At 41.6% G+C, this 22624-nt stretch overlaps 1 protein-coding gene across 2 annotated transcripts in view; it reads right to left on the bottom strand.

Annotated features, from left to right (window-relative positions):
• Positions 1-22624, bottom strand: part of PLCXD2 (phosphatidylinositol specific phospholipase C X domain containing 2) — a 65588-nt gene that overhangs the window by 32048 nt on the left and 10916 nt on the right. Inside the window, exons 2-4 of one of the 2 annotated variants that reach the window (XM_080363445.1) lie at positions 19298-19758; positions 17927-18168; positions 12971-14414 (exon numbers count right to left, since the gene is read on the bottom strand). In XM_080363445.1, the coding sequence (XP_080219571.1) occupies positions 14252-14414; positions 17927-18168; positions 19298-19758 (866 nt within the window). In that variant the 3' untranslated portion in view covers positions 12971-14251. Of the gene's footprint in view, positions 1-12970; positions 14415-17926; positions 18169-19297; positions 19759-22624 lie in introns of those variants that run through there. The other variant, XM_080363446.1, reaches the window with a different exon arrangement.

The following is a 22624-nucleotide window of genomic DNA, read 5'->3' on the forward strand; positions in this document are numbered from 1 at the left end:
AGGCAGAGGAAATCCTCCTTTTATGGTTTCCATCCTCCCACTTGTTCCTCCTCCTTAGAAGTTTTCATCCTCTCAGTTGAGCCAAGCATCAAATTATTTCAATGTGGTGTCATGTTCTGAGAGAGCAGGGACCCTGGGGAAGCAGGCAGGGGTGTGGAATCCATGATTGTCACCTTTTCCCTGACTCAGTTGCAGGCTAGTCCAACAAGACAAATTAACTACTTTCAATTTGCAGCAATTTTTAAATGAACAAAGTTTTAAAAATCAAAGTAAGTATTTTCACATTCAACTTCAACAATTAAAGAAAATAGTTCTTTGCTGGTCACCTGAATATGTTTTACGAAGACATACGAAAGGCATTTTATCAGCTGCTGAGTAGTATTTACTCATGAAACTGTTCTAATTGCTTTGGAATGTGCACCCTGGCTGCTGGAACAGCTTGCTCCTGCTGATACACTGCACGAAGTAATACTGGTTTATAGGACACACCACTTTTATACAGCATTCATTCTTCATTCTCAAGGTAAACAGCATGAAATAGAAGGAGAAAAAAAGCAAAATCCACCTCATGAACAATGACTTTCCCAGAGCTGCCCTACATGTTTACAAGAGTATTGACTCATCAGCAAAATAAATCATTGCCATGACTGAAAACCTCACAGATCAGCTATTTAGTATCAAACCTATCTTGCAGCTGGAAATTGTGTGAGTAAAAATTTATTCCTGGTGCCCACTAAATCAGTGCTGGAGTCAATATGTAGGATGGAAGGAGTAGTGTCCCCTGGCCACAAGTAAGCTCTTCCATTAGCTTGCAACCTTGATCTTAGTAGTTAAGTAGAGGAGGTCTTGGTAGATCAAAGATAATCTACTCATTCTTGCCTTAATCTTCTATAACCAAAGTAGAGCTCTGGTCTGTATTACATGTGCCCAGTCTCAGTAACAACCTACAAAAAAGAGTAATAGCTCTATCTGCCTTTAAGACAAAGCAATTCCAAATACTGAGTCATAATTTGGAAGGTGCAGTGGTTTGAATGATACTTGGTCTATCACAAAATCCTAGTGCACTTTACCCAGCAGAATTAGAAAAGCACAGAATAAGTGCTGCATATATACTGATGTCTAAAACATGGAAAATAAAGAACAAATCACCCTGATCCTCCTAGCACCCACACAGAAGGGATCCACCTGTGTATCATCTTGGCACATACACCAAAATAGCCAAGCCAGTCCTATTTGGCTTGGGCCAAATTTTATAAACAGACTTGTAAACACCAAATGCGTTGAGCTGGTTCCATAGGAGGTGGAAGTGTCCCACTCCCACACAAAGCCTGAGCTAACAGAGTCCTTGGAAATAGCAGCTTCAGACAAAACCAGGCCAGACTTGGGGATAAGCAGCCCTGGCAACTGCTCAGAGCCCACAGGCCTGGCCATGACAGCCCTTCTGCAGTACTGAGTGGTCCCACACAAGATAAAAGCTCCAGCACATGTGGTAGTAACCTTGAGTTGTCTTCTGCAGAAAGAATTGACATGCATTGAAGTCTGCGTTTTGTGTGGACACAAGGGCTGTGGCTTTTTAAGAGCATGGTATTTGCTAAAAGGGCAGGTAGGATACCCATTTGGGAGCAGGCAGGTCTTGGAGAAGAGTGAGGAAGGGTTAGAGGCTCTCAGCCGAGAGGCGAGGGGGTTCTTCTCATTTGACTCATCCAACAAGGAAGCCTCTTGAGTTCTCTACCTGACATCCCACCTAGGTCTCCTCCACTCTGTGAGGGCACTGTTTGCAGTTCTCTCTGCATCTCCTCTCCAGATCAGAGATGTACAGGTATAGTCCTCAGCCTCCCTGACAGCTGCTGTCACACCTTTCCCCTCCTCCTGTCAGTCACATCCTGCCTCTCCTGACCAAAGCAGCAGCTCCATGCTCCTCTCCTGTCACCAGGGCAAAGGTAAACATATTCCGATTTCCTGTTTTCCCCTGCCTTCCGTCAACCAACCCACAGTTTACATTTCCTTTTTGTTTTCCCCCTACAGCCATTTTTTGTTTAAACAAGGCTAGTTTATTTTCTTATTGGAAAGCCCTTTCTGGCCTTGAGGCAGCATGAACTTCTCCCTGTTTTCTCCCACTGTGAAGGGACCCGACTTAGAGAGCTTTGAGGCTGCAGAAGAGATCTCCCCACTCAACCTTTTTAATCCTTGGCCTCTGTTGCTTTAGTCAACACCACAAGTGCCTCCTAGTATGAGAATCACCATTTGTTGCTTAGGAATTAAACATTGACTAAACACATCATTCTGCATAGGCCATTGAACTGGAAGAATGTTTAGCGAGTTCAGCAGCTAAAGCTTTATTAACCATCTCTGGTAACCTTCTCCTTGAGTAAGGCAAAGGCAACACTGGGGCTCAATCTCAAACCCTTTCCAAGTGCTCCTTCTTAAACCCACAGTACTTTTAAAGTGCTAATACCCCCCACAAAAAAGGTCTGCCAGCAGGTATATGCTAACTTATCTATCCCACTATGGTATAAAGTTCACAGTTCCACAATTCATGCCATTCCCAGTTCTCTCCAAACCAGTTTAGCACCAACCACAGCACATCTACTGCTTCTGCTGCATCAGTTTGTGCTCCACTCCAAGTTAAAAGGCAGATTCTTTTCCCTCCTTTAGCATACCTACAATGTTTAACAATGCTCTAGAGTACAGGTCATCTAAAGGTGTGTTGAAACAGAACAGCTAACTGACAGGACAGCAAATGGAGTTTTACAAACATCAGCAAATCCACTCATCCAGCAGGATGATACCAGGAGTCCAAAATAACCCCTGGGGGAGGACGCCTCCTCCCCAGGTATCAAAACCAGCATGAAATGTGTCATGTAATGACTATATTTTAAATAGAAGTCTGGAAAACTTGCTGATGTACCAGCTTCTTGCTTTCTGGCACTTAAAAGCAAGCATGGAGAAGAATGACTGGAAAACTCCTTGCATTTTCTGAATTCTCCTTTTCCTTTACTTGACACACAAAGGATAAAAGCACAGGACACAAGAACCTGCATTGCCCTCAGACTCAATGCTAATATATCCTGCGCCCATCAGATCAGGACGGAAAACTTTGAGCATGAGGTGGTCTTTCATGGTTGTTATTCAAGAACAAGAACAAAGACAACACAACTACCTCACTGCAACTGGACTTCGTCCCATTCCATGGCATCTTGCCAATGCTAATAATTTAGTAGGACTGTTAAGTGCTTTTGAAACCAAAAGGCAGCTTTCAACACTAGTCCTAGACCCATCGGCTCTGGACAGAAAAAAAAGTCAGTCTCACTGTCTCAACCTGAAGCCAGAAAGCCATACCTAATCTAATTAAACTCTCTTGGGTAACACGATGACACACACCAACTACCTCTGAGTTGGGAAAACAACAGCACCAGCATTGAGACGACTCACTGGTCAGACAACACATGTCCTGGCTGACACAAATCCAGCATGATGGAGACAAGAGAGATGTCTGAGCATGGGCTTGAGATTCCTAACATGCAATGCTACCAACTTGCCTTTCTTCTCCTGTCCCACCATTCACAGGAATCTCCAAGAAGAATAAGGTGTGGTGTCCTGAAATGTTAGAGATGGTATCTCAGAGTGTATGCTCAAGCCTAGCTTTGACCCTGCGGGTCCACATTCCCCAGGAAGGTGTGTCACACTCGCACCACAGGAAGAGCCAGGTGGGACATGCACCTAGGTGCTTTGCAGAAGGCATTCTCAAGTCTGTACGTGGGAGTTTGGTTTTGGTCTGTTTAGCCTAGAGCCTGTGTCGGTCTACGTATTTGCAGGCCTTAGTAACACCACAAGCGTCCCTCAAGCTTTAATGAACATAGTGCAGCACCTCTGTGATCTGGGCAGGTGTAATGATCACCACTGTAATTTTCAGCATATTAAAAGGTCATCATACTTTTCTTCCAAACAAACATAACGCAAGTTATTTCAGTTCATTGCTTTAAGAATTTTTCTTAATTTGTGCAAGGCTTGAAACCCACAAAGAAAAATCTCACTTACCAGTTTCCACAGGCATAAAGGGTGCATGAAGACCACTAAAACCACACTGGTGAGCCTATGGATCTACTGACCAGTGCCCCTTGGGAGGCTGGGGGCCAGCAGGACATACCTGTCTATTAAATGTTACTGTCTTTGCATCCACTGAAATGTAAAAAAGATTTTCCTTGCCACCTTTTCCAAAGTGGCCAAACCAACAATTCACAGCCAGCGGGACAAGAAAACAAGGACTTCAAGTTGACTGTTTGTCAGCCATCTACAGAAACACATGCATTAAGTGGGAGCTCCAGTGTCCTCACTCTCTGCTAAAAGCATTGCTGCAACAGCTTCTACAGCCTCTTCTGCTCCAAGAATCACAAGATAGTGATAGAGCAAAGAGCAAATTCATTGGCCAATTCTTTCATTTCACTTTTGGGTAAACACAATTTCACTATAATCATAATCTTAAGAACCTGCTTCCCTGGTGCATGTTATTAACACTGCCTGTATTATGCTTCAGCCTTGGAAAGGGAACAAACCTAGCCCCAAGACAGGAGGGAAGGAACTAAATGCAGAAGGGAAATTAAGCTACTCAAAAGTTCTTGTTCTTGGCAATAAATGAAAGAAAATATTGTAATTATCTAGTTTGTTGCCATAAACAAGCAATTTTTAGTAGTCTAGTTTTTAGTATTTTTTTTCCAGAAGATGGCAGTCAAATAACCATCTCAGAACATGATGCCCCTTGTGTACAAAACCCAGGAGACATGAAGATGGCACTGCCCAATCTCTTTCTAGATGGAATACTATGAACACAAATTATTACCTCCTAGGAGTTACCAGAATCCCCCAAATTACATTGACTTGCCAGTGTAAATGGTCTTTGCAGCCACCTTGCTTTTCCTTTGTGGATATACTTCAGGAAACCTAAGCTCAGTTTTGGATTCATTCTGAATCTTCAAGTCTGGAAGGATATGTCTTGGTTTCAAGTGTTATTGTCAGCATACATACCCAGCATACAGGGGAAAAACAGTCCTGATAAATCCCAGTTCATCACTCTATAAACATGTTTGCAATGTACAACAAAGGAGGCAACATGGTGAGACAGCTTGTGTCATTCATCCTCAGACAATCCTGTTACTAAAGGCAGTTTTCAAGACAGATTTATAGAGAGACAGAAGGGGATTATCTTCATAAACACATGCTTTTTTCTTTGCTTTGGCAATGACCAAAGCACGTTTTCCAGCAATAACCACTATCACAAAGGAGGAGTTGGCCACTTCTAATGCTTCACAGTTCAAATAATGCTTCCTCCAAGAAACAAAATTAGAAGAAAACTATCAGCATTTGAAATATTTAGGACTGAAATACTAGCGATTATTATTTATCTAATGAGAAATGCCTGGCACATTGTATTTTATTTGCTGTCAGTGTAGTCTTTCAAAGGATACACTCAGGTAAAATTCAGTACTTTTGTCAATGTGGAGCTGTATTAATGTATCAGGTGAACTTTGTACTGGATGTGATTCAAAGAGTAAAATTCATGTAATAATTTGTTCTGTCTCAAAAAAAACCCAGCCCCAAACCAGCTTTATTTTCCATTCCAAAAGGCAAGTTGTAGCACTGTCTCTACTGCATACCTTTCCTGTTCCCTTTCCACTGCTCCAGCCTCTCTGAGGATGCTTTTTTGTTTCTTCTTTGCACTTGTGACTTCAGGTTTGCCAGTTTCAAGCTGGAAGATGATCCAGGAATACCAAAACCAAACCCTGCTCAGTTGCTATGAGCAGAAAGAAAAAATGCTCAGTAGCATAAAGTTCAAGAAAAATATTTTTACCATCTTTAATTCTCATTTACACAGCTATCACCAAACAAACAAGGTATGTTTTCCTCCACCCAGTCTACCAGATGATGACTTTGATGCACGGAGAAACATCGCCTCAGGCAGTCTTATTTCCCTTTTCTTTAAGTGTATTTGCAAGAAGAAACATGATAGGAAAAACAAAACCAAACCACCCTCAGCTCTCAGTTTCTTCTGTACTTTGCATTCAACCCAAGAAAAATTGGTCTTAGAGTTACAAAAATATCTGAAGTGCCATGGTGCTGTTTGCAGTACAAAGAGAGAGGCTGGGGGCACATGGCCAGGCCTGCTGTTTTTCTGCCCCTCTGCTGAGCAACCTGAACAGTATCTGCTACAAACTGTATCAAAACTTCCTTGTGATTATAACAGAGACGAAACACCAAAGGCATCTACAACTCCGATCAAGCACCGAAACTACTCCTTCAAACCCAAGCACGAGATACCATCTGGGCTTTGCACGCACCTATCAAGCTTTTAGGCCATTTCAGTGAAACCTGCAAGCCTTTGCATGAAGACCAACTTGTTCAGCACCTTCTGAGTCACCACAACTCTTTCAAACGTTCATCCAGCAGCTAAAGTGTCTGCCTCAAGTATTAAGGGACAGTCTGCACTGACATTGTGTCATAGTTTCCACTCTCCACAACTGCTGTCTAGCTAACTTGATGCACTAGTGCCTAATGTACTGCCAGTTGTTTCTTTTCCACAAAGAAACTGCTCACTACAGATATGGTACCACAAAATCACCCCTGTACCAGTTCTGCCTTTAAATTAGAAGCCAGGCTAAGCAATGGCATCCTGCAGCAAACAAGGTTTTAATATTACTGAAAGCAAACAAAGTTATCATGAAGCAGACAGGAGAAACATTCACCTCTCTGAACTACTACCCAATTCACAACCATATGCAATTTCAGCCCATAGGTAATTACACTGAAAACTTTTTAATTCACAAATTTAGCAGTGTAAACAGCTCTCCCACAGGCACATGTTCTCACTGGCTGCTGAAAGGAATAGTATATACTCAGGCCAAATTCTTGTTGAACCCGCAGATACAAACCTACACAGCTACGTCTGATAGCAGCTTCTCCCTCAAGCACACCCTATATCATCCTGTAGTTCTCTCAAGGTACATTTATTTCTACTCCAGATAAGAGATAGATGAGAAAGGACATATAAACAAACAACCATTTTCTACTCTAAGCAACCTTTGCTTTTAATGTAAAGCAAATCTCTGAACTGAGGGAAAGCCGATTTTAAGTGTGATTATCTTAACAGCTTATCCATACAGCAAATTACCTGTAAAGGATCCTGGTCACTTTGTCTTCTCCAGAAGATTCCACTTCGTCTCAACTTCAGGCAATGGCACCGCTATCAGCTGAGAAGAGCAGCAACGAGTGTCCAATTCTGGATCACTGAGAAGAGCAGCTGGACTCACTAACCAGCAGTAGTTCAAAAATCACTTGGTTTCTTTTTCCAGCATTTGCTCACCTAAGAACTTGACAAATCAACCCCACTCGCTCCAGTGCCTGTCAGCATTTTGCTCGCCTTCCAGTTACATGTGGAATGAGAACAGCCAGCACCACACACCAGGTTTCAAGCTGGCTTTCCTTCAGATGGCATGGAAGAGTTTATCCTCCACAGCTAAAAATCTGTGCGCAGGTTCAGCAGTGTCTCCCAAGAGGCAAATACTAAGCCACGTGCAGTTCAGGAATGATTCTGTTTGAACAGCTAATCACAGCTTTGTGGCAACAGCAAAACTCCATATAAAGGGCATGCATAAATTTGTCTTAGAACACGTGTCTAGCTTTTGCAGTCTCATTATACACTTCATAAAAGGTAGCTACTTTGTACATATATGTGCATGTATACACACGTGTGCCTTCATCCAGCATTGCTGAAAGGCACACAGTCTGAAAAAGAAAAAATTCTATTAAGCCCCCTAGGGAAGCAATATGATTAAATCATGCTCACTCTTGCACCTGAAACCCCCTCTAAGGTATATGATTCCTAGCCTGGGGAAATAGTATCTGGAGGTAGAAAAAAAAAAGTAACACTTCTACTGCAAGTTATTTAACCAACAACATTTCTACAGGCTGGTAGCTTATGCTATTCACATTAGCCTTATGCTGCATTGGTACATATTCTGTAAAACCTAGTGGCACACTCCCTGCCTATGGCACATTTCAGACAGACTACTGAAACCACTGGCTACCTGTGTACATGAGTCACTGTTAATCAAGTCTGGCCTGTAAACACTTACCTCAAGGTAGGGACAGCAGTGATTAGGCTCTGAACTGCCAGCTCCACCTTTAGGATTAAACAAACAAAAAACAAACTACACACACAGTAGCCAGCAGTTACCAGTGCCTGAAAGCACAATGGAATTGGGGTCATCCACTCTCCTCTTCTCCCCACCCCTGGTACTCCCACATTCTCAAGACAGGCAATTTGAAAAATAACCCAAAAGAAGGATCATGCCGATCTCTCTGGGTTAGAAGCATCTGACATCAACCTAGGCTCATGGAAACAGTTATCACTATTTTGTTTCCTGATCAGGTGTCACCATGGAGCTTCATCACCTGTAACAGAGCAGCAGAAGCTGCAAAGAAATTGTACTTGCCTTTGAAAATACAACTGGATCCATGCATCAGCATGTTTTTACCCCAGTGCGTTCAGGCTGAGATGCAACTGTGCACACATGCAAGTGCAAGCACAGAGTTTTCTAATCATTCTGCACAACTACTTCCACAGAGAATTTCTCAGCACATCCTAAAAATAAGTATGTTGTCCAGGTCTGACTACCTGGGGGACACAAATGCAGCAAGATGCGGCACCTCAAAAAACAACCTTCAGTGACACTACACTGTATCAGAAAATAACTAAGCAACTGATGTCAATTGACTCTCAATGTAATCATGGTGTAGCAAAACAATCAGCAGTACAGAACATGTAATAAAGATGACAAACTCAGGTTGTAATTTTATTTTCAGGATCAAAACCCTCAATGATATAGATGTAGAATAAAGCAGAGATAAACAGATGTCAGCCCAAGTTTATCTGCAGTTCAAATGAGGTATCCTGGTTTCACAAAACTGAATTGGACAGATCGGTAAAGCACAAACTGCCAAGAGAAAGAGGAGAAACTGCAGAAAAACTGAGAATAGGTAACTCCTCTTCACCTGGGTCCTTTTGCCCCATTCCACAGTATGAACAGCACAAATTTAAGAAGTCCAACTGTAAAATATTTTTAACATTGAGCAAAATCAAAGAACCACCAAAACTGTTTTCATATATGTACTGATCAACACTTTTTTTCAGAATTAAGAATACATTGCAGTTTAAGTGAGATACATAAGTAGTTATCACAGGTCCAAAGGGTAAGAAAAGTACCATTTCAACAGACAACACACAACAAATACTCAGCAATATAAAATATAGTCAGCAAACAGTTCTAAAGCTGACATTCCTATTCCAGTCCCTACAATTAAAAGTTAAAGCTTGTTTACCTGATACGACTTGTAGAGAAATAAATACACTTACAGAAGCACACACACTTCTTCAGCAAGACTGAATCAGTGGGATTGATTTTTTTCCATACAAAATAGAGACTGATTTAACAATCTGAAACAAACAGCTAATAGGATTATTTTTGGAGTGTGTGACTAAGTAAATCACTGTACTCTTACCACAGCTAGCCCAACATATATGTCCTTAGCATAAAATTTATTTGCTCTTCAGCATAAGCTCTGGCTCTTCTACCCATCTGTTTAGTCAAAAACCAGACAGATACAGAAAAGCAAAAAAAAAACAAAACACACCACCCAAAAAACCAAAACAAAATCAAAACCCCACAAAAAACTACAAACAAACAAAACCCCACAAAAAACAAAAAAACCCCTTCTCCACTGCTGACAGGCCTATATCTTGACCTGATTTGATTTTTAAATTAACATTTGGGTCAGTTCTGTTCTTCAGATTAAACAGTTTCTCTGTAATTGAACAACCACTAAAAATTTGCCAGAAGTTTTGTCCCACGCAGTGGTCCTTCTTAGGGATGGGTAACAATATGCTCAAGTCTAGATGAAAGTCTTACCTGAAACTGCATATGGACCCTGTGTTAAATACTGTATGGTCAGGTAAACCTCAAGTCACATACACTGTCAGATGTCCATGGGTAACCCAATTTTAAAATCAAAACGGCCATGTCCTCTGTTTATCTGCAGAAGTCCTAAACCCTGTTCTATTCAATGACACAACAATGAACTTCAGCACCTGAGACAGGTATACAAATAAATTATTTCCCAAAATCTAGCCAGAGGAGAACAATAGAGAAGTATCCTGGCAGACACCTTACTTCTGTTTGAGCCAAAAAACCCTGCTCAGAAGTGCTTCTTCAGCTTTACAACACAGGCAATTTCTAAACTCCAACATATTAACTCAGTACCAACACAGCAGAAAACTGCATAGGTCAGGAGCAAAGATACCTTTTTCCTGTTATTCCTTCCTTCTCCAAAGAGCCTGTTCAGCAGAACAGGGGCCTTTCTGCAATCTGCATTTCTGCTCTGAAGTCTCCCAGCCTGGCATCTCTCACTGACCACAGCACCCCTGACAGCTGCCTTGCCAGCACAGTCTCCAGTGAGATCCTCTCCATCACAGCAAGGCACATGCAAGTTGCTATCCTTTCAGTTCATGAGATAAAATTGAACAGCAGGAATCTGCCTTTTGGTCTCAAAAAAAACCCCAAAACAAACAACCCTCTACCACAATATTATGACTCCCAGCTCCTATGTTGTCAAATACATTTCAGACAGTAGTTCCCAAATAAGGAGCTGAGTGATTGACAGTCTGCAAAATCTAGTAACTCCTCCTGGTTTTCACCTACAAGCACACAGTGAGATGCTAGAAATCTCACATATACTTCCTAACAACCTTCTCCCTGCTGCTCCCCATTAGGGATACGTAGAGGTACATACAGAGGTCTCCTGTGCCTCAAGTATAGCCTTGAATCACACATGGCAGCAAGCAGCGCCAGGAGAACTGGCATACCAACAGTGTGCTTGGCTTTCAGTGATTGCACATTAGGAAGAGAAACAACACTCAAAACACAACGTATAAGTAAACCAAACCTGTAATAACAAACCATACAAGTAATTATTCAAGAATATGAAATTCAAGTATTTTGCCTCAAGCAGCAACTAGTTTCCTGGTTTTTCTTCTCCCAGAACTTATAGGACGGTCAAGTCCTCAGACCAATTCTTTTGAGGGATTTTTCCACCTAAATTGTTTAAAAGTAAACCCTACTGCTTGGGGAAGACAGAAAGCAAGACAAGTCACAGTACTCAGATGCAGGTCTATGTTAACAGCACGGAAGCCCCAGCATTCACACCAATCTTTCTTTTCCTCAGGACTCTCAGCTGCATTTCTCAGTACCAGCTGCAGACACTGTCACCTGCCAGTCCTGCTCCACTCTGCTGCCTGAAACCAGGCTAAACGCTGCCGCACCTTCAATGTGGGCTCTGGATGCAAACTACTGTCCTACTTCCTTGATCCTCCCTTCCTGCCCAGCTCACCTTTTTATTTTTATAATGCCACAAAATAGAGTCCACAGCCCAAAGTCTAAGTCTAGGCCAGCTCTGGTTTGCAAAGTGTGAGCAGGGAATCTGGATAGGCTGTGGTGCTGTGTCAAGAGCTAAAACGATTATACCAGCAGCTTTGTTACGGGCTATAACGTGTAACAGAAAAAAGGTAGTTCATATTTCTTAGGACTCTTTAGGACTACCCTAAAATCAATTCTAAACACCAGCATTAAGGTTGTCTAGAGTATCCACAGGAGGTACCCTGTTGCAGGCAATTGTATCTGCCAATTGCCTCACTATTGAGACTGTCAGGTTCCTCACATAGAGGTGTAACACCAAGCTCTGCTCTGAAATGACACAAGTCTCTTCAGATAGGCAAAACTTACAGAAATGTTCTTTGTTCCCCTACTTCTTCATTAATCCTAAAGCCATTTTCCATTTCTCCTCCCTGTGCTAACAGTCTTAACACATAGCATGCCTTTGCCCTATTTCAACAGGCAAGAGCTAACAGCAAACATATTAGAAAAACTAAGTTTGTATTTAAAAATGTTTAACCAAAGCCCTGAGTTACAACCATCACATTTCTACTCAAGTATAACAGAAGGATTAACACCACAATCATTACTGTGCACACACAATATAAATATCGGTTAAGCCTGATAAATTTCTTTTGAGGTAGATATAATATATAGTACAAAATACATCAGGGTCAAATGCAAACATCATACTCACTTCACCTTCTCACCTTGTCCTTCAGTTCTGCAGGAAACCTTGGAAACATCATTTCTGCCTCATCAGCATTCAAACCAAGTTTCTCCAAGTTCTGAGCTTCAAAACAATTTGCAGCTAGAAGACCACTAAAACCTAGCCCATACATTTAAGACTACCATGGAGTTTCAGCTGTGGCCATGGGAAAAGTAGGTTAACACAATTCAGCTAAGGAAAATCCAGGTATTTTAAATAATTTTGCAAACAAAATAGTGCTCTTCAAAACAGGTTCCAACAGTTTCATTAACAAGAAAAAACACATTCTGCAAGGGTTTTCAAAAGAAGTTTTAAATTAAAAATTTGAGCTTTCAATTTTAATTCCCCCAAAAAAATGATTTTCATGTCACCAAAACACAAGAGAAAATGAGAAAGCTTGAGAAAGACATCCCTCCCACCTCCAACTCCTTTAGAAAAAGGATTCCATTAAAAAAATGCAAGGAACTCTAATGAAAATCATGCAACAAACAGATAAATGAGATTACAGTCTGCTCAGAACTCGGCCAAGGTTCACATGGAAGGTTTGCAAACCCTTAGATAAACTTGCCCTAAGTTCAGAGTTTGTGACATGCAAGCAAAGAGGTTTTGGATTTTTCTGGGCTGTCAGCCTATGATGGCAGACGAAGGATGATAACAAAATAAATAAATCTGGATATTCACTTCTCTTTTGAATAATGCATCTATAAAGACAATCTGTTCTATTACAAACAGCTTAGAGATTAATACAAATTCAGAATCACTGAATAATTAGTGCACTGACAGTTGCTTTAGGAAGATGATTGAGCAGAGAAGTATCTGCTAATCACTTTGTTTTAAACAAAGATAAATCAGGCCATAGGACTACTATCAGATAGTCAGTTAAGTATTTATAAGTACCAGCATGTGACTGCATTGGCTCAAGCACACATGGTCACATTTTGTTGTGAATCAACACAAAAATGAGTATGACCACAGAAAGAAGCAGCACCAATGCCTGCCTGTGCTTGCCTGACTATCACTTTGTCACAAGTGGGTGCAGGCTGGGGAAATTTCTTCCCTATGGCTGTGGCTCTCTGACTACAAGCACAACTTTTAGGTCCTATTTCAGAATTCACTGTCACATTGCAAGTCAAAGAAACTGAATATTTGGGTTTTAAGTGGTCCCTGTCAGTTCCAGTTCTTTGAATAGCAAGCATACTCCCACTTAGCCCACCTCTTTCCAGAGAAAGGACATCTGGGTGACTTTCCCCAAAGAAAACCTGATGGATGGGGAAAAAAAAAAAGTGAAAAGCAAGTGAAAGAGAAAGGTTGTGCTGTGGTTTCTCAAAAGCCTCAACAGGAATTCAGACTTTTGAGTTATAACCCTCATCATTCGAAGACTGAAATATAATCCAAATTAATGCCAAAAGAAACACACTTAAACATAGTTGCAATACATGTGTTAAAGTATTAAAGTAAAATAAAGAGGTCCAGAAGAGGAGTTTGGAGTCCAAAGATGCAGAGGATGTCCAGTCTTCACCTCTCAGGCCCATAGGAGAGTTCAGATAATCAACGCAGTGTAACACAGCTTCCTTCTGAACAATAGCAATATTATTCCTTCAAGTAAGTCAGAGGTAGTGTCTAAAACAGAGTAACAAATACAGCAGCAGCCTCCAGCTGAGCCCAGCTATGCCTGAGGTGGCCTGAGCAGAAAACCAGCTTGGTCGCACTGCTGCTCAGGGATCAGCAGCCACCCTCAGTTTGAGCCCTGGTGTGGAGCAATAAGCAGGAGGGACACAAGGAGGCAGGGTGAGCCTGGTCACTGGGGAGATACACATCATCAGCAGGTACCTCTGCACCAGAGGCCAGCCTCTCACTGGCAGTGGGCACCACCGGGCTGCAGCAGATGGGTGTTCCATTTAGTCAAACAGGTAGCAGCGCTCCGACGGCACTTTGTTCCACTAAGATCCACACATCACTGGGCATTTTTTTTAAATAAACAGACTACATTAGGTTTCACTTAATAAATAAAACATTTAGCGGAGTTTGAAGATGACCACTAAGGAGCACAAGTGGAACACAGCAATCAGGATTTAGATGAAGATTCATCCTCTTCTAAAAGGAGGTCGTTTAATGCAATAACTGTAGCAGCAAAGTCAACCAGCTCCACAAAGTCTGATGTAATTATGTTAACACCCATAACACCTGGCTTCTGTGCTTTCACCCAATTCAAAATCATGGGCAGGTTCCTAAAGAAATGGAAACAAAGAAAATTAAACTTTTAAAAAGATACTCTTCTTTATACATACTCTAACTTATTTCAAATACAACATGCTGTTTACAAATTATGTTATTATCTCACATTTGTGATCAGGTCCTGACTGCTACCCAAAATGCAACCAGCTAATGAGAAGAGTGCTTAACATAGCATGTTGTCACTAGCTATCAAGTAGAAACATTGGTCAGTCATCAATCTGAACTGCCATGCATACAAAACAACATTTGTGAACTCTATATTCACTGGGCAGACTGTGCTTCAGGATTTAATGCTGCACTACAACTTCCTCCATCCTAGTTTGTTTTTACCCAAATACATGTTGAACCAAAAGCTCAGTTTCACAGGAGACTTCAGTGTAGCACAAAGCAAGGCTCTGTCTGGCCCAAGATATTCCCCTGCCCATCTCTGCCTCAGGGTGGACAGGACAGAGGTTGTTGGGAGTCAGGGGGGGCACACTGCATTTCTATCAAACTTCTTTCAGACTCTAGACCCACCCAGAGCAACAGGATCAGGGAAACACATCCCAGAATCAAGCCCTAAGCTCTACAGGGCTTGAATATCCCAGCATACATCTCTGTAACCAAAGGTGAGGTGTGTCATGAATTTTGTTAAATGGAGTTAGAAATTCTACTGTGGGGAGAAATTTCAAGTCATTTCTTGGACAGAGTACAAGTCAGGAGACTGTACAAGCTTTTTTTTTTTTTTTACACTTTAACATGCAAACACCAGCGTTTTCAGCACAGTTAAGAGACAAATGAGTAAATATATTAGAATTAAAGTTAGTGCCATAATATGCACACAATATTACATGAGAGGATAGCAGGCAAGCAAATTGGCTAACAGGATAGGGAAGAAATAAAACCAAAAAACCTAGCCCTAAAGACACCCCACAGGTCTTGTTCCAGAAAAATAAAAAATCTCTTGTCAAGAACCAAGAGAAAAGAGAACTCAAGGGAAGACATAATTACTGTCCCAGTAAAGGGACACAGACTTTAGCCAGCTAAGTGTGAATGTTGCACATTTCTCCTTCAGCAAGAGCTCAAAAACACTTAAATATTAATATTCAGGACAGAATTTCCATATGAGAAGGCAGACATCTACACAGAACTGCAAAGACAGATTTACATATCCAAATCAGCTAGCATGTGTAAACATGTAAGAGCAATCGTGCTTTAGCAAACAGCAGCATCTATTTTGAATTTTCACAGTTTACTTTCAAACAAGTGGTAATGATGGGGCTGAGGGAAAGGGACAGAGCAAAGGCAGATACTTCTAGCCTACCAGTGGCTTACAGCCCATATCTGTGCCAGCAGTCACTTCAAACAAAACTGCTTGCCCATTTCATATAACTAGCTGTCCCTTTACTAGTTTAAAAATAGAAATTCAGTACAATCTTTCCTGTAATTGCAAGACAACAGTAGCTTTACTACACAATACACAGACAAGTTCCATCCCCTGCTTTCTGTTAGATATCCCCACCAAGCATATGTATTTGTATTTGGGCCATTCGCCAGTCTCAAAGCACCTGAGCACCATCTAGTGTCTAGCCTAATGCTGACCGCATACATGTGGGCAAAGCACAAGTCAGAGGCGAGACCTGAACAAACTGTGGTAAACAGCATTTGCATTTAATTACCTTTTCTGAGATTAATGTCTAAACAGGAATGAGACTGAAAACTCTGATTTACACTTGAACTGAAATTCCTCATCAACAACTTTTGTTACTGCAAAAGCACAACACTTGCTCTTTTTAGAAAGGATTTTTAAGAAAATAAGTTATATTGACTTTGGCTTCAAAATAATAATACTGTAATTACTTCTGAAGTAACAAATGATTCTCCCAAAGGGAACACAAACTGGCTGCTGAAGATGTGTGTTTATTGCACTACTTCATATTGAGCTCAGTTGCAGATCAAAGTAGACCACTTGTGACCACCTATACAAGTATAATTTAGAACTTAATAGTATTACAGCAAGATAAACTGCTAGTGACATCAAAACAGGCAATATTCCCAGGCACCAGTAGAGGTTAGGGGCAGACCTGCTGGAAGGCAGCACCACAGAGAAGGACTTAGGAGTTCTGGTCAACAACAGGTTGATCATGAGTCAGCTGTGTGCCCCTGTGACCAAGAAGATCAATGGTATCCTGGGGTGCATTAGGAAGAGTGTGACCAGCAGGTTGAGGGAAGTTTTCCTCCACCTATACTCTGCCCTGGTGAAGCCACGTCTGGAGTACTGCATCCAGTTCTAGGCTCCCCAAGTTTAAGAAGGACAAGGAATTACTGAAGGGAGTCCAGCAGTGGGCTACAAAGATGAGGGGGTCTAGAGCACCTTTCCTATGAGGAGAGACAGACCTGGGTCTCTTCAGCCTGAAGAAGAGAAGGCTGAGAGAAGATCTCATCAACATTTATAAATATCTCAAGGTTGGATGTCAAGAGGATGGGACCAGACTCCTGGTGCCCAAAGATAGGATAAGGGACAACAGGCACAGACTGAAGCACAGAAGGTTCCATCTGAATATGAGGAGAAACTTCTTCACTTGGAGGGTGACAGAGCACTGGAACAGGCTGCCCAGAGAGGTTGTAGACTCTCCTTATCTGGAGACGTTCAAAACCTGCCTGGAGATATTCCGGTGTGATGTGCTCTGGGTGAACCTGCTTTAGCAGATGGTTGGACTAGATGATCTCCAGAGGTCCCTTCCAACCCCAACCATTCTGTGATTCTGTAATATTAAACAGTGAGCCAACAGACCAGATCTCGCCAGCACTGTTACAGTTCTGGCAAGTTTTAGCAAGCAGGTTACAAGGTGATAATGCCATAAAAGAAAGTCACATGGAACCTATTCTGGTCATGCAGTTTACACTATTAAAAGTCATTGGCACACTATGCTACTCAAAGTGAAACCCTCTTCTAATGATCCTTCTCATGGGCAAACTAATTGTACACCAGTCATTGGCATAAAAAAAGTTAAATTGTTAATCTAATTGTTGGTTAAAAAACCCAACAAGATAAAATACTGCTCCAAGTCACACATCTTCAGGCATTACTGAAATTACTGAGACAGATTTGTACAGACAAATGCAAAACTGAGCCTGCAAATCGGTAATTTTCCTCTGTGGCACATAAGGGTTTTCCCTGAATTCAAGTTTAGCCAATTTGGAATGAACTGTTGGTTTGTAAAAACAGGTCCAGCCCATGTTTTATAAAATCATATGACATTTAGAAAGCGCTCCCATTATCAGGAAATATACTTAGTTACACATATATACACATATATACACAATATATCCTGTTACTTTGTTTCCAATAATGCTTTATTTTTAAAGGCTGCAAATAACTCTCGCAAGCAACAGTGATGAAGCAAAACTACACGCTTTCATCAAGTTTTACTTCCACACAAACATTTCAGTTTCCTGCTTACCCAGTGCCTCTTTCAACATGAAACATGGTAAGTAAAGAACTGAAATCAATACAGATCCTTACCTATGAACAAGTGTATTCTTCAGACCACGAATTAGATGCCGTGCAATGGTTTTCACTCGAGGTGTGAGAATTGCTTGAGAAACATGGAAAGTCCCATAACGACTTCGTTCCTCCAGAGTGGTCTCCAGGAACTGTATCAGTTTGTGCACATTGGTTGTATTAGCCCATGGTGCTGGCATTTTATTCCCTGGCCACAGGAAGGCATATTCCCGGAACAAAGGGTAATGGTAGAATATGAGAACCTAACAGAAGAAAAAGAGAAAGGAAACCCCAAAAATTCACAACTATGTTATTTAAACAGGATGTTGCATTGGTTTATGTTTATATGGTACTGCGGCAGCTAGCATAATAGTAAAAAGAGGACCAAGCAAAAAGAAACTACTCCTGAGTCACAAGAGTCAGTAAATTTGTTGCACTATCACCAAAAGAGATGGAGATCATTTTGGCTAGCTGTGAGGACAGAATTGCTTCAGGCTTTAGGGGTTATCAGTTTAAAATGAAAAAGTTGCCAAGAGTATACTGAAATGTCATTCAAAGAATTCAGCTTAAAAGCATTTCAAAGCACTGTCAGATAATATTACATTCATACTTGAAGTTAGGGATTTTAGCAGCTTGGCCATCCTCTGCATCACTCCTATTAAGTGGCTGAAGCATACTGGGCTGACAGGCATAACAGGATTCCACTCACACTTACTGCATGAGATGCCCAAGTCAGTAAAACCTCTAAATCAAAAGTCAGTATTTTACACCTTGTAAGGTGGTTCTGTATAAGAGGAGAGCTTAAAAATGCCACATTTTATTTTAACACCCAAACTTAGAAATGATTCATTTTGGATCCTAGCACTGAGAGCATCAGTTCAGAGGAATTCCTCAAAGCCCCATGTATTTTTACAGTTTAAGAATTATGTGCCATTGCTGAAACCCTGTTCTCAGTTTGTGTGTATGCATAGGAGCAGCTACAACAGAGAAGAGGCATTTCATCTTGCCACTACGGATCTGAATGGCTGCAAAGGAGCTAAGAAATTCTGTACCATACCTTCATCATGTTACAGCTTTTATGCTTCACTTGGTCCAAAAAGACAACAGTTTATCAAATCCTCATAAACACAAGCCAGCACAACATGCTCTTCCAGAAGAGAAACACACTTGTAAGGAGCACAAGGCCCAGAGGATACTACCATTTAATTATTTAACATGCTTGAGGACAGTCTTGGCACAATCAGGATAGAGGGGCTGTACATAAATGGAAGGAAACATGCAGATCTAGCAGGCTTTAAATTGACTGTCAGCAGCATCTCTGGTCCAATACCTCTGAGTGGGAACCACTCTTAACCTTTCGGGTTTGAAAAACATCACACATCCTTTCCCTACCTGGTGTTTCTTTTCCCACATGTACTGTAACGTCACATCTTCTACACATTCAACAGAACAAAGTTTGGATTCAAATGCTGAGCGGATCCTGTTGATCAAGAAGAAGTGATGGCTGTCATCCATGGCATAGAAGTGATTGAAATCCAAGAATACTACTTCCTTGGGGTGCTGCTCAAGAAAGGTGTTAATCTCCTTCAGTCCATCCCGTACTTTGATGCCAAACAAGCCATGTATGAAGTAAATCTCTTGTCCTATTTCCCCAGGTTTAGAAGATACACGAAGATCAAAGTAGCGGATTCCACCTTCCAACTGCTCTTTGAAAGTCAGATTTTGAGTCACTGACCATTTCTTCATGATCTTCTTAACCAAAGAAATTCTGGCCAAACGTTTGATGGCTGTGGCTTGGTCTGGTCCCACAGGAGATTTCTCATCAACCCAGTAGCTGAAAGAATCATGTGACCCTAGAAACAAAAGCCAAAATTGTTTAATTTTAGAAAACTGACTTCCCCAGGACACAAATACCCATGTGCCCTGTAAACTGAAAAAAAAAGTCCTACTTGCACAGCAGGGTCACACAACAGTTATGCTCAAATGTGTCTTTCAGACTAGCCTTTACACCTTAATTTTCCCCAACTGCACAAGAGCTATGCTTGAGGTTCTCAGTTTGAACTGTTTTCATGTGTGAGCTCTCAATTTCAATGCAAATCATGACCATAAGACAAACATCACTGGCAATGGGAAATGTCCTTCTTCTAACCTTCCTTCATTTACAAACTATCAATCTACCTCCAAAGCTTTACCAGAACCTAGTACACCACTGATTTGAGAACAGATTCCAGCTTTACTGAAGAAATCTGAGGCTTTATTTTTCATTCTACCCGATAAATCCAATCATGACATAATACATCAAAGTTCTTGGAACAGATATCTTTATTCATGTGAGGGCCAGAGAGATCCATACATACATGTGCCTTACCAGCGCATCTCACTTTAGCCCCAAGATGGTAAATAAACGATCAGTAGTTTGAATGGTGGGCAACAACCAGTTGAACTTACAGGAGAAACAAATACACCACCAGTTACTGTGTGGTTAGATACCAAGCTCATATCAAACAAGTTCATGAACATGATCTTCCCATTCTCCTGGAAAAGCTGGCAGCTGATGGTCTGGATGGGTGTACTCTGCAATGGATAAAGAACTGGTTGGATGGCTGGGCCCAAAGAGTTGTGGAGAATAGAGCCAAATCCAGTTGGCAGCTGGTTGTAAGTGGTGTTCCCCAGGCCTCAATACTGGGGCCAGTTCTGTTTAATCTCTTTATCAATGATTTGGATGGGGGAATTGGGTACACCCTTAGTAAGTCTGCAGATGACACCAAATTGAGTAGGAGTGTTGATGGTAGGAAGGCCATACAGAGGGATCTGGACCATCTGGATGACTGGGCTGAGGCCAGTTGTATGAGGTTTTAACAAGGCCAAGTGCCAGGTCCTGCACTTCGGTCACAACAACCCCAGGCAGTGCTACAGGCTCAGGAAGAGTGGCTGGAAAGCTGCCTGGAGGAAAAGGATCTGGGGGTGCTGACTGACAGCTGGCTGAATATGAGCCAGGTGGCCAAAAAGGCCAACAGCATCCTGGCTTGTATTGGGAATAGTGTGGCCAGGAGGACTAGGGAAGTGATTGTACCACTATACTTGGCACTGGTGAGGCCCCACCTTGAATACTGTATTCAGTTTTGGGCCTCTCTTCATAAGGAGGACACTGAGGTACTAGATAGAGTACAGAGGAAGGTGATGAAGCTGGTGAGGGGTCTGGAGCACAAGTCTGATGAGGAACAGCTGAGGGAACTGAGGCTGTTTAGCCTGGAGAAAAGGAGGCTGAGGGGAGACCTTATTGCTCTCTACAACTACCTGAAATGGAGGGTGTTGGTCTCTTCTCCCAAGTAAAAAGTGATAGGACAAGAGGAAATGGCCTCAAGTTGCACCGGGTGAGGTTTAGATTGGATATTGGGAAAAAAATTCTTCACAGGAAGGGCTGTCAGGCATTGGAACAGGCTGCCCAGGGAAGTGGTGGAGTCACCATCCCTGGAGGGGTTTAAAAGATATATTGATGAGGTTCCTAGGGACATGTTAAGTTATGGTTGGACTCAATGATCCTGAGGGTCTCTTCCAAACTTAAATTATTCTACAATTCATGTCTTTTACCTGGAAGTGTCTTTGAGTGACCACAGGTATGGTGAATATAAGATTTACCAAAAAATATGACCAATCAAAACCACCAGTCCCTGCCAAAATAATTCACGTCCAAAGCAGTTCCTGTAACACAACCTGTATCTTGGCAGAGAAACTGCATCACCAGTATAAAATTTGTGCTTACTAGAAAAAATACCTCCAACTGAAAATTCAGTAGTAAATGGAAGCAAAACTGAGAAATGACAAAACTCCTTCAAAATAACTGCTTCAGAGTCAATGAAACACCACTAGCTTAGCTAAGTCTAACAGAACAAAGAGTAATGGGGCAGCATCTCAGTTTACACTGTACCAGGGCAGCATAAAGCAAAGATGGGCAAAAGCTGATCTACCACAGCATTCCAGCCAAGAAACTGCAACCGCTCCAGCCATGGAGCTTCCCTGTGAAGCTCCAGCCTTGAAAAACACATCAGGAACTTTAACAGCCCCGCTTTCCTTTTTCCTTCAGGACAGCAGATGGGTTTCCCCATTGAGTCAAACCCCACTCTCTTCCTGCACCCTCACTATGCCACAGTACAGGGAAAGTATCTTCACCCCAGTCAACACAAGCATCTCCTCTACCAGCTGCCCCAGGGCACAGTGACCCTGCATGGAGCTGCCAGCACCTGCCTTTTCCCTTCTTGCACACCCCAGGGTTTCTGTCCTTGCTCCTGGGAGAATAATTTTCCAGAATTTTCTCCTCTACCTCAGTCCACAACTCTGTTAAAAAAATAATCCTAATTTATGATTTCTAATGTTAAGACAACATTTGAGGTGTCCACAGCCATCTCTACTCAAACCTTTTATTTGTATATCAATGCTCATTTGAAGACTGATGTATTTCCTGTGATGCAAGGTCAGAGCAGTAAACAAGATTATGACCTCAAGTGGATTATCTTGTCAGGATTTTCTTAATCTAGATTGAAGAACAGACTGTGCACAAACCAAACATCAGTCCACAACAACCTTAAATGTATCCTTTTGCCATTAATTTCAACTAGTTCAAAAGTATTGAAAAGGAACCATGAAGTTAGTTGTCAAGCTTACAAGCTTTGCAACTAATTCTAAAAAACTAATTCTGATCAACTCTTCATGAATTCGTCA

Source organism: Nesoenas mayeri, assembly GCF_963082525.1.
Source record: "Nesoenas mayeri genome assembly, chromosome: 1".
Taxonomy (NCBI): domain Eukaryota; kingdom Metazoa; phylum Chordata; class Aves; order Columbiformes; family Columbidae; genus Nesoenas; species Nesoenas mayeri.